The following is a 12,506-nucleotide window of genomic DNA, read 5'->3' as shown; positions in this document are numbered from 1 at the left end:
AACTCTGAACACTTACCTGGACGAAACCAGTTTCCCCACGAACCAGTGACACAGAGTGGCTGTAGGCATAGACTATGACCAAGCCCACATAGGAGACTTGACGACTGCCCCGGTGTTCATTCTTGGCTTCCACACTGAAGGCCGGCAGGGTCTCATCCTGCCCACACAGCTCGGCCATGGTGTAGGAGCAGGTGCCCATCATGTCGTAGCGACGGCCGTCGAAGGTGGTGTAGTGGGGATCGCCGTGGGCGCGGCAGACAGCTGTGGACTCTGCCACACACCTGGCCTTCCCACTCACCATCTGGCAGCGCTGGCCAGGTGTGCACTGAATGCCGTGGCAGGAAGCCTGGGCTGGGGCGAGCCGGGCTGGGGAGGGAAGAGAGTTGGAAGCAGAGTTAGAGATGTCCCTGAGGTCAGAGACCTGGGGCCTCCTACCGTGTCAACTCCGCACAGTCGGCTCACGACCACGCTTTCATGGGCGTGGAAACTGAGGCTCGCAGGCTCGTGGAGAGAGTTGCTCTGGGCTTCCTGTCGCCTCAGGGTTTCTGTCTCCACAGGTTAACACAGCGTGGCCCCGAGGAATGGCAGGAGTGGAGAAGGGCCAGGAGCAGCCCCTGAAACATTAAACTGTCTATAGTTCAATTTCCCCACTTCCTTATCTTCCCATCAGCTAGAAGTTGCCAAAGGGCAGGAAATGGAAGACAGGATCTTCAGGGCTATGGAGACAACTGCTGCAGAGGTGGCCTCAGGAGAAGTCCTAGCCCAAGCACCAAGTCTGGGCCACTGGGTAGATTATTTCAAGTGCTCTGGCTTCAGTGTCCTGTCATATGGGTCTGACAGTGATAGTTTCTTCATAGAAATTTGAGGGAGACATTGCCATATTTGGACAAGTTAAAGCATAAGTTAGGTTTGTAACTGAACCTATATAATTAATATGATTAATAACCTAAACCCACCCCCCGTTCTAATATTTAAACCCCAAGTGTCCCTTGAAACGGGGTGCTTTTTTTTTTCCAGGATAAGGAGCCCCTGGGTCTAGGTTCCCAGTTTGAAGAAGACCATCTGGGAAGAAACAGCCCTTCCGGTCGGCCTCCAGCCCTCAAGAGCTCTCTTTCTGACCTCCCACCCACAACAGGGGGTCACCCTGCACCTCCCTCATCTCTCCGCACAAGCTGATCTAAGGACTTTGCTCTACTCTCACCACAGGCATGTTGCAGGGGGAGGTCTGGCTTTGCCCCTACTTCATGACCGCAGAAACCGAAGCCTAAAGAGTTGGAGTGACAGGCTGAAGGCCACGCAGGCACTGCTGGGGTTAGCCCCAGGCCCTCTGGCTCTGGCCTTGTGTCCTCACAGCTCCCTGGCAGCAGCTTCTGAGCGGGCTGAGCCTGAAGTCACACCCAGGGCCGGGTCCTGGTCCTTAACTATGTCGAAGCGCAGGAAGCGCGCAGGGAGGCTGGATGCAGAGCCGCCCCGTCCCGGGGTCCTCCGGGTGACTGTCTCTGGACCCTCCAACTTTGAGCAGCACCATTCCTACCTGGGGGTGCAGAGCAGCAGTCTGCAGCAGCTCCAGCTGTGCTAGCTGCTGAGGCATCAGAACATCGACCAGCCCCTCCCGAAGCCTTCCATCCTGGCTCCCTGGTTTCCATTCTACAACCTCACCACAAACCAAAACATTGCACAGCACTTCCTAATGCAGTGCCGTGGGTGGTCGTGCCTTGGGTCACTCTTGTTGGCGAATATTTATCGTCAGTGTCTGTAGGGGGAGGGATGGGATGAGAGGAATTAAGGAAGGGTGCCCTGGAGGATAGAAAGGTTAACTAAGTCAGGAAGCTGAAGAGAATAGGTAGGGAAGGCCTGGCCAGGAGGACAAGGCCAGGGATCATTTCCCACCACTCACTCTGGCCACAGGCAGCTGCTGTCCCATAGCCCGCAGCCTGGGCCAGCCCGAAAGTGAGCAGTCCAAAGCTGGTGGAAGCCCTGGCTGTGTGCATCTTGTCAGCAGTGCCAAGGTCCACTTCTGCATAGGAGAACTCACTGCCTGGCACAGGCACCCAGGTGAGTTTTTCTCCCAATGCCTGCCCATCCACGGTTAGCAGGCTGGTAGCCTTTGTCTGTGCAACCAGCAGCGCCACACCGTCAGCGCCTGGCATAGTCTTGATCACATAGGCAGGACAGTAGGCTGCCACATCCGGGATCAGGACTAGGTAAGGGTCGTACGTAACTTGGCCCTTTGTGGCCCCTGTGCCAAACAGCACCACCTGGATGCCCACATCTGCAGATAGGTAGAGTGGCCAGGTTGGCCGGACCTCGAACTCAATCACATCACCCATATGGAGACCTCGAGAACCGATGATGCCCCCATGGTTGGAGGTCAGCTTTGTGGTCTGGCTGGCTACAACATAGGCCAGATCATAGCGGGACTGGGAAGCCAGTGGGGGGACTACATAGTGGGTTCCCCAAGCAGATGTGGGTAGCAGTTGCTCCACCAAACGGTTGCAGTTTGTGTGCTTGTAGGCACAACTGTGGCCAGAAAGAACAGCCACTGGGCTGCTGGCTGTGACCCTTGACCCGGAGAGATCTGCTGCGCTCTGGAACTGGGCTACTTCATAAGGCTGCAGAGTCACACTTAAGACACTACCAGCTGGATGGAAAGTGCCCTGGAAAGTCACTGCTGCCTTCAAGCTGACAGTAACTGAGGCACTTGCTCTGCCAGCCACCACAGCAAATTCCTTTGCATGCTGGGCAGAGATGCCAGGGGGTGTGAGCACAAAGCATTCTGTGCCCAGGGCTCCAACAGGCCAGAGCAGGGTTAGCTCTGCTGTTCTGGGCTTGGCATTTAAAACCTGCACAGAGATGGGGTGGTCGGAGTGGACCACTACGGCACGCCGGAAAGTGCCACTACCGGTCATCTCTGCCTTGGCACTGATGTTGACCATGACCGACTCCCCAGGCTTCACTGTGACCTTCTGTGAGGTGTCGTCGGCCTGGCTGAGGATGGAGACAGAGGTGGTGCTCTCTGACAGACTGGAGATAAAGAGGCAGAGATAGGCCTTGCTGTGCCCGGGCTGGTAATTCTACAGGAAGGCCGTGAGGAATTCCTCCCCACCAGTGTTTCTGGAGTCCACTGTGGCCTCCTGGGTCAAGCCTGAAGAAAACGCAGTGTGGGTCCACTTACCTAGTCCTCCCTATGACACACCCATCCTGCTGTTGAAAGGATTCCCCCCTCTGGCTCCTATTTCCTTCCTTCCTTATTCAGCATCCATCCATAAGCCTCTCTGACCTTTGCTGCCCCAGAGCCTGAGCACTTTGCACAGGGCTCTTGAACTCTAATGCTGCAGGGCAGAGGAGGAATAGGAGTGTGTGAGACAGTCCAGGTGGCGACCCCGGACACGGGGGCACACACTCCACCTGAAACAGCTTCTGATGGTTGTTCACACAAAAGATTGGAGCCTTTCTAAAAAATGCCACACATTTGCATTTTTCAAGAAAATCTGACTGGCTGGCTGAAATTTTAAATGAAATCTCTACCCCATCTGTGTCGTTTCTGTCTTAATATGACTTGGTGGTTTATTGTGAGGAAATGAAGGGGAAAAGCAGTTGTAGGAGTGTGGCCAGAGTGCCTGTGAGAACTAGAGTAGAGGGTTGTGGGCTTCTCGGAGTGTGTGTGTGTGGGGGGGGGGGGGTGCAGAGGCACACAGAGAGATGTGTAGATGAATTCTATCATACTTCTTCCACACCTAGGACCTCTCTTCAGTTTCAGCCAGCCTCTTTCTCATTTAAGTTAGCCTGTGGGAGCGGGGAGCGCTGGGAGGTGGTTTGTGGAGGTGACATAAACTGAGGGTGCTGAGCTGGGCAAGCAGAGTTTCTCGGACATGAATGGGGGCTTGATCTTACTCACCCCACAGGAGGGCTGCTCCAGCCCAGAGGGCCCACCAGCTCCACAGGGATCCCATGCCTGCAGCAGGGAGAGAAGGAGGAGGTCAGAGGACGCTGTCTAGTTGGAGAGCATTCCAGAGGAGAGAGGGACGGTCTCCGGACTAGAGCCACCTGGGTGTAAGGAAGGTTCAAGCGGGAAGGAAGTTGAATAGATAGGACCAGATGGCTTTGGGGTGCGGGTGCAGCTGGACGTGAGGTAAGGAGGGCAACGTATGGGGTACTGGATATCCAGGGGTCTGAGAGCAGAGGTAGAAGAGGCAGCCTAGGGCCCAGATGCAGAACAGGGCATTAGTTGTCCCGCTTCTGTAGAGAACCCATCCCTTCTCACCTTCGAGGGTCCTGGAGCTGCAGGACCAGGTTGCCAGCTAGGCTATATAGTAGAGATTCCTGGCTCCTCCAGCCACACCCTGGGCCACCTGACAAGCACATGATGCCAACTTCCTGGGGGAGGATTCTGATCTCAAACCAGGTGGAATGGGGAGCCCTGAAGACCTGCCAAGGGTGGAGGATGAGTCTCTGGCCTGTGTTCTGAGAGGGGTGTGAGAGCAGATGGTGGCCGCACCCTGAGAGCTTATGGATCAATTCAGTCATGGAAGGGCGTAGTCCTTGTGGAGACAGCTGGGGAGCAGTATGTTGAGTCCTGGGTCCATGGGCAGGGGTAGGCTAGTGGGCAAGGTATGAAAGCGAGATGGGAGGTGGTGACTGGTCATGTTTGCTGGCTCAGTGGCCAGATTAGTTTCTTTGACCCCTGCCAGAAACAACAGTAAAGGACTCATATCCGGGTCTAGTTTGTTGCAGTCTCAAGCTGAGCCTTGTTTCCTAGCCATCCCATATCTTCTTTCCCATCACCAGTGGAGGACAGGCATCTGGGGGTGAGCAGGGGTCTGAGGCCTTGACCCAGGCCTGTGATGTGGATCATAACACCTTTACCCCAAGTCCATCAAGGTCTCCTGGGTTCCTCCCTTATGGAGAGGAAACATGGAAAACTAGCTTTGCTGGCCTTCTTGATGTTCTGGGTGCTCTTTCCCTGTGGGAAAGGGGTGGGGTGGCATGTTGGGGCTCAGGCTGTGTGTAATGAAGGCCTGAGGTCTCTATTTCCTGGTTTCACAAGACCACAAGGGTTTCACTTCCTGGGGAATTATTTGGTTTGGGATTTTTTTTCCTTTCTGTGGTTTTGTTATTCCCTCTCCTTTTTTTCTTACTTTCTTCTTTCTTTTGTGCCCACAGAAGGGACTGGCTGGATAGGTTTTGAGTGACTCTGTGCCTCTCCATTTCCCTGCAATCAGTCTGAGATGAGGCATGGGGGCCAAGTCGCTGAGTAAGAGGCATAGTGACAGGAGTCAGCCTGTCTCATAGGACTGGCCTGGCCCATGCCATACTCTCCTGATCCCTTTGGGGACCATTGTTTGCTGAGGAGTCTTCTCAGGAAACAGCAGCTGCAAAGCCTGGCACCATCTGTCAATACCCCCTCCCACTCCTCCTCCCTTATCACTGAGGCCTAGACTTCTGCGAAGCCAGGGTGGGTGGGGGAATCTTCTCCCTCAAGGGCTGTGACTTTCTCAGAGGGAAAGATAAAGCTTTGGTACTGATAGGGCCCTCCAGTCAACCAGGAAAGTAAAGTGTGTAAATAGAAGGCTGGACAGAAGCCAGAGATAACAAGAAACAAGTGGGTGGGGGCTGACAGCTATGGAGAGTGAGGAATTTGGCAGGACAGATGCAGAGCACACTCAGGGAACCCCTCTGTGAGCTGGGAAAATGAGGTCCAGAGAGAAATATGGGCCAGGAAGAGAAAATACCAGGATTCCCAAGGAAGAAGAGTGACTGCAGACTAAGATGTCAGACTGCTCTTTGTGGTTACTTCTCTTCTCTCTCGAGATACTCAGAGAAATGAGATGTTTAGAGGAAAACGTTAGGGTGAGTTTTCAGAGATAATTCTGGTCCCCTTTCCATAGACTGCTCTATGTCATAATGTCTCCCCTGGCTGAAACCAAAGAGAATCTTACCCTTTGATCACTATTCTTTACATGTGGAGACCTCAGAAATACCATGGTCGAGCATATGTTTGTTATGATACACTCTGGTGCCCTGCCCCAGATTATTTATATTCCTAGGAATCTCATTGACAAACCTGGAAATAACCTACAGGGACACTTCCTTATGGTCAAAAAACTCTACCTATGCTGCCAATAGCAGTGTTCTTTTGCACAAAGAACACTGAGCAAAGGCTGTTTACATTGAACCACTATGTATAAGGCAGGCCATACCATTCCAAACCCTGGGGGACCCTCTGACCTGTCTGGGCTCTCTACAAGCAGGACTGAGGGCAAAGGATTTACTGTGCCCAGCTGAGTCTGGAAGTCTCCAACTTTGCTCTTTCACACGCACATGCACAGAAACTGCTCTAGGTTCTCCAACGAGCCAGTACTTGTCACATGGTTCCAGGCTTTCTGTAATATCGAACATCAATGTTTCCTTGCTGAAACTGCCTTGGTTTCTGTAACATCACTTACTGATTTTGTGTTTCTTTGGTCTCTCTTTTACATGCACACCTTCAATGCTGGTGAGTTGTAGATTCTTTTCATGGTCTTTCTATAATTACCTCTCCAGATTGCCACTATGTTCACGCGTGCTGTCCGACAGAACATTTAATAATGATGGACACTTTCTCATCTTTGCCTGTGGTAGACAATTGAGATATTGTGGCCCCTGAGCACTTGAAATGTGACCAGAGCAATGGAAGAGATGTTACCAGAACAGCTCTTCTACCTGCCAAGGTGTTTATTTGCTCTACCTAACCACATAATCATTTACTCTTTTGCACTCTGTTTCCATTACTTTCCTTTCCTTATAGACAGCTATTCTTTTTTTTTTTTACTGTTTATTATTATTAGTTACATTTTATTAACTCTGTATCCCAGCTGTATCCCCTTCCTATTCCCTCCCAATCCCACCTACCCTCCCTAGACAGCTATTCTGATGTGACCCAGGAGTCTATTTTCTCAGGTATCTGATTAAAATAAGATACAATATTAACAAGTAAACAAGTCATAAATGTGTACAGCTCATTAAATCATCTCAAATAAATACACCCTTATAATCTTCAGGTGAAGTTTTATAAGCCCAGGTAAAGTCTTCAGGAAGAACATTTCAGAATCCCAGAAGCCCTCTTCATCCCCCCTCCCAAACACTATTCACTCCCTGCCTCTTGAAAGGCAGTGACTATTTTGACTTCTAACACCATAGGCTATTTTAGTTTTGAATTTTGTGTAAATAGTCTGTCTTGTTTTGTGATTGTCTACTTTCAGTCAATGGCTTCTTGCCCAAGTAACTATAGTTCATTTTCAGTGTGACATGCTACTCAGTTATATTAAAACATACTTATCCACGAACATTTGGGCTGTTATTAGTTAATGGGTTTTTGTGAATGTACACAATTTCTTTGGAAAATAGGGTGAAGTTCCTGCTTGCAAATTTTCCAGGTTACTTGATTAAGATTTAGATGCTCTCAATATTTTCCAAAACTAAAGTACTAATTTCAACTCGGGCAGCATGTGTGACCATTATGGTTGCTTCAGAGCCATAACAGTACTTCCTAAAAGTGTAGTGCTGTGGATCTGTGGTTCTAAATATTTATTTTTGCATATGCATGTCTGAGTATATGTCTGTGCAGTACATGTGGCCAGGAGCCTGAGGCACTCAGAGGGTGTCAGGTCTCCTGGAGCTAGAGTTTCAGAGGGTTGTGAACCACCTTGTGGAAACCAAACTTGGCTCCTCTGCAAGAGCAGCCAGTGCTCTTGACAGCTGAGCCACCTTTCTAGCCCCTGACCTGTGGTTTTAATTTGTGTTTCTTTGTCAGTGAGGTTGAACACATTTTCATGTGTTTATTGGGCATTTGGATCTTTTTCTTGGGATTTCAATAATATTCAAGTTTCTTTCCCAGTATTTTTCATTGCCTGTCTTACTGATCTGCATGATTCTTCCCGCCCCTCTCCCCCCCCCCCCGCCCTAAGAAGCGGGAGGATCTCTGTATGGATTCTTTATATATTCTGAACATTTGCCGGTTACATGCTTTGCAAATATTCCCCCCTTTCTATGACTTGGCTTTTAATATTCTGAAGAGTGAAAAACATCCTTAATTTTAAATATAGTTCATTTTATCAGTCTGTATAGTTTTTTGGAACTGGTCTTTTCTTGTGACCATATTGAGTTTTCCAATCCATTTCTTTAGATCTTGATTTCACTATTTTTAAAAATTTCTCAGAATATAAATCTTCTACTTATTCTGCTAGATTTACTAATGATTTTTAACTTTTTCTGGTGCAATATGCTTTTGGCAATATGCTTTTAATTTCAGATTCCATGCCTTTACTATTAGTGTACAGAAATACATTTGGATTTTTGTCCAAATGTTGGGCCCTCCTTTGTGTAAACCTGTTGGATTTACTAATCTTAGCAGTTTTTCAACAGGTCATGGGACTGTTGAATGTAGTTTTTTTATCCAAAAGTACAGGCACGTTTAGTCCTTTCTAGTTGATTTGCATCTTATTTAATATTTTTTATATCTTGGTTTTCTCGTCATTGAGCTGGGGAGAAGTTCTAGCAGTGTGGTAAGTTAAGAATGGTGAGAGTGAGCAGTCCTTGGCTTCTTCTTAACCTGGGAAACAGTCATTCTTTGCTGTTACATATGATCCTAGGTAAGAGTTGTTGGTAGATGTCTTCCTCAGATTGTGGCAGTTTTCTCTGATTTCTAATTGCTGAAAGCGCTATCATAAATGAATGTTAGGTATTACCAAATATTCCTTTGTCACAGAAAATTTCTCCTTTATCTTGCTGGAATGGTGAATTACACTAATTTCTTTTTAAATACTGAACGAGCTTTGCACTCATGGGAGAAATCACACTTAGATATGGCATATATTTAAGATACTTTTTACATATTGTTGGATCCAGTTTATTAATACTTCCAAGGATGTTAAAATCTATGTTCATGAAACATACTGTTTAATTTTCTCTCTCCTCTCCACCTCTTTCTTCCTTCTGTCATGTTTTTGGTTTAGGTGTCAAGGTGATGCTGGTCTCAGACTGAGTTGGAGAATGGTCTTTCTTTGTTTCCTGGGAGAGGTTACATCAAACTGTTTACAATTCTTTAAGCCTGGGAAAGCTTCATACTTCATCTACCTGGAAATTGCTTTCTCTAAATATCTGTGTGTGTGTGTGTGTGTGTGTGTGTGTGTGTGTTGTTGTTGTTGTTGTTGTAAAATACTCTGACAAAAGCAACCTGAAAAAGTGTTAGCAGGGAACGGTGCAAGCCTTTAATCTTAGCACTCAGAAGGCAGAGGCAGGTTACCTCTGAGTCTTAGGCCAGCCAGGACGACACACTGAGGCCCTGTCTTCGCACATCTATTAATCCATCAGGATAATCCCATGGGAATCTCCAGAGGCTCTTCTCCCAGGCAATTCTGGACTCTGCCAAGATGACAATTAACACTACCTGGTGTGAATGCATATGTGCATGTGTGTATATGAAGGTGTGTATGTGAGTCTGGAGAGAACACTGAATGTGGTGTAAGACAGAATCTCTTATTGAGTCTGCTGCTTACTGACTGGCTACAATACCTGGCCAGCAACCCCAGCAGTATGGTGACAGGTGTGTACCATCATGCCCAACTTTTTACATGGGTGCTGGGGATCCGATCTCAGGTCCTCATGCTCGTGTGGCAGGCCCTTTACCAGCTGAGTCATCTATCTTCCCAGACTCCAGCCCTTTCAAATTAGAAGTTCAAAGTTTTGGTAGATTTTCACATTGTTTCACATTGGTTATTTGTAGAGTTTGAGGAATTTATCTGTTTTATCTAATGTGTCAAACGTATGAGAATATAACTGTCCCATATAACTTTTTTTTTTCTTTTGAGACAGGGTTTCTCTGCATAACAGCCCTGGCTGTCCTGGCCATCCTCGAACTCACAGACATCTGTCTGCCTCCCTGAGTGCTGGGACCACAGACGTGTACCACTGAACCTGACGCCTACAGCTTTTAATACCTAAAGGTATGTGTATAGTAACATCTCAGTTTCCATCTTGGTGATTGCACTGTCTTCTCATGTCCATCCATCTTCCTAGAAGCCTATTGCGTTCTTGCTATTTCATTGATTTTCTTTGTCTTGTTTAATTTTATTAATTTCCACTCTTCCTTCCCTCTGCTTGACTTGTGTTTACTTTGGCCTTCTTTTGCTACTTTCTTATTCAGAAGATTAAACTATCGGTTTGAGGCTTTGTTTTTTACTGTAAACACCAAATCCATCCTATAAATTTCCCCTCTTTTATTGCCACATTCCATATACTTCAATGACTTATTTTCATTTAATTCTGTACTTTGTGATTTATTCACTGATGTAAGGATGGGGTGAGTTGTTTAATATTCATGTAGTTGGATGAGTAACAGCTTATATATGAGAGCCAGATAATATATCCTAAAGAATTTTAGTTCTTTGATTTTGTTGTATTTTATGTTACCTGGTATGTGGCCTATAATGTACCTTGTTTTTCTGTGTCTGTACTATTTCATGTAATATGTCTTCTAGTTTCATCATGTTGTCACAAATTATCAGATTAAATTATTTTTATGGTTTATAGTATGGCATTTTGTATGTGCATTTTCTTGAGCCACGTGTCATCTTCTAAACACAAATTTCTGTGAACACAAAATGTCTATTTTGGTGTTCTCTTCAATTGCATCAATGTTTAGTAATATCCATTATGATATCATTGCCCACTGAGCCATCTCACTGGCCCTTGTTCAGTCCTTTACCAAGATATGTTGATTTTGTCAAATGCCTTTTAGAATCTATTGAAATGATCTTGTGGTGCTGTCATTTATTCTGTTAATGTGTTGGCCATTTTTTATTGTATTGAACCATCCTTGCATCCCTGAAATTAATCCCACCTGACCATACTGAATTATCTAATGTCTGATTTTGTTAGTTAATTTTCTCTAAGAATATTAGTGCTTCTTCTTCTTAGTCCTTTGCTCTTTTTGTTCTATTTACATAGCCTTGGCTGTCTTAGAACTCAAATTCACAGAGAATTCCTGCCTCTGACTCCCGAGTGCTAGAACTGAAGGCATTTTACATCACACATTCTTTTTCTAGATTTAGAGTCATAGGAAACACAACTTAGGCATGCTTGTGGGGACATTTTTCAGAGTGCTTTAACTATTCATTTTTATTCTGTCTGGGACCCCACCATAAATGTTGATGGCACCACCCATCTCGGGGTCTCAGAATGAATGAAAAGGGCAGGGGGGTAAGCTGAGCGCCAGCACTCATGCCCCTAGGTGCCAACTGTGGCTGCAATGCGACTAGCCCTCTCACAGTCCCACTGACACGCCCTCCCCGCTACAACAAACTAGTCCCTCAGATTGTGAGCTGAAATAAACTTTTTAATGAGTTGCTTTTATCATAGAAATGAAAAACAAATTGGTACCTAGAATTGGGGCTGTTGCTGGGACAAACTTGACCATGTGGTTGGTAGTCCTTTGGAACTGATTTTCTGGAGGAATGCAGAAGAGTTTAGAATGCAGTCTAAAGAAGCCCTAGATGCTATAAACACAGCTTAAGAGAACATTCTGGTAGGTGTTTGAAAACCAGAATGATGACAAAAGGCAAGCAGTGGAAACTTTTCAAGAGATTTTAGAACAAAGCCTCTACCAGAACTGAAACAGAGGCTCATGTTACACATTGTGGTTTTGTTTGTTTGTTTGTTTTGTTTTGTTTTTTAATCTCCCTGTGTCTTGTGAACTTAAGTGAGGCTGAATTCAAAAGCAACAAACTAATTTGTTTACACAAGGAAATTTCAAGGCAGCATTCAGTCTGTGTTAGGATTACTGCTCACTGCTCTTATCTAGGTTTATAGTGAGAAAGTTCAGCAAAGAGAGCAAAATTATATGAAAAGTATGCATCTTGGCAAGGAAAGGACATGGACAAGTTTAAAGCTGCAGATGAGACTGAGGAGAAAGCAGCTATAATTGTTAGGGGAATCAGCACAGTTAAGAAGAAACCTTGAACTTTTTTTCACTGCGACAATAGGAAAGCTGCTTTTAGGGCAAGTGCTAACTCATCAAAAGCCCCTGCTTGTACAAATGAAAATTCATTTGAGACTGAACTGAGAACACAGCTGAAGGGGTCCTCTGCTCAAAAGAATGCTGCTGAAGGGGTTCTTTGCTCAAAAGCAACATCTAAGGAAGTGTTTCCCAAAGTACACAGACTATAGCTGTATTGGACAACAACTAGAAAATATTTCAAGATGGCAGCAAAACTTGGCAACACTGTCCAAATGGCACTGGCTTGGAAAGAATGCAAATGTAAGAGTGATGGGATCATAGAGGCTTGCACCAAGGTTCCAGAGAGCTGCTAAGTTCAGGCTGTAAGTATTCTACCAGAGGGTGTTGGGAAAAAGCAAAAGAAACTTGTTCTATATACTGCCATTTTGTTTTCAGACTCCATTTAAATAATAGGGGAAAACTAAGTCCAAGGTCCCAAGCTCCAGCAGGGAGCTAGAAACTCCCCAAAAGC

General features: G+C 46.3%; 1 protein-coding gene across 1 annotated transcript in view; it reads right to left on the bottom strand.

The window, feature by feature from the left end:
- LOC129667189 (IgGFc-binding protein-like) overlaps nt 1–4,271 on the bottom strand; it is a 31,180-nt gene extending 26,909 nt beyond the window's left edge. Inside the window, exons 1-3 of the mRNA XM_055594684.1 lie at nt 4,265–4,271; nt 3,899–3,955; nt 17–366 (exon numbers count right to left, since the gene is read on the bottom strand). Of these exons, the coding sequence (XP_055450659.1) occupies nt 17–366; nt 3,899–3,953 (405 nt within the window). The 5' untranslated portion in view covers nt 3,954–3,955; nt 4,265–4,271. The remainder of the gene's footprint in view (nt 1–16; nt 367–3,898; nt 3,956–4,264) is intronic.
- Between the last annotated feature and the right edge of the window lie 8,235 nt (nt 4,272–12,506).

The sequence above is a fragment of the Psammomys obesus genome, unplaced genomic scaffold (assembly GCF_907164565.1).
Source record: "Psammomys obesus unplaced genomic scaffold, mPsaObe1.curated_primary_1811, whole genome shotgun sequence".
NCBI lineage: Eukaryota > Metazoa > Chordata > Mammalia > Rodentia > Muridae > Psammomys > Psammomys obesus.
Note: the sequence above shows the minus strand (reverse complement) of the source record. Positions and strands in the feature narration are given on the sequence as shown.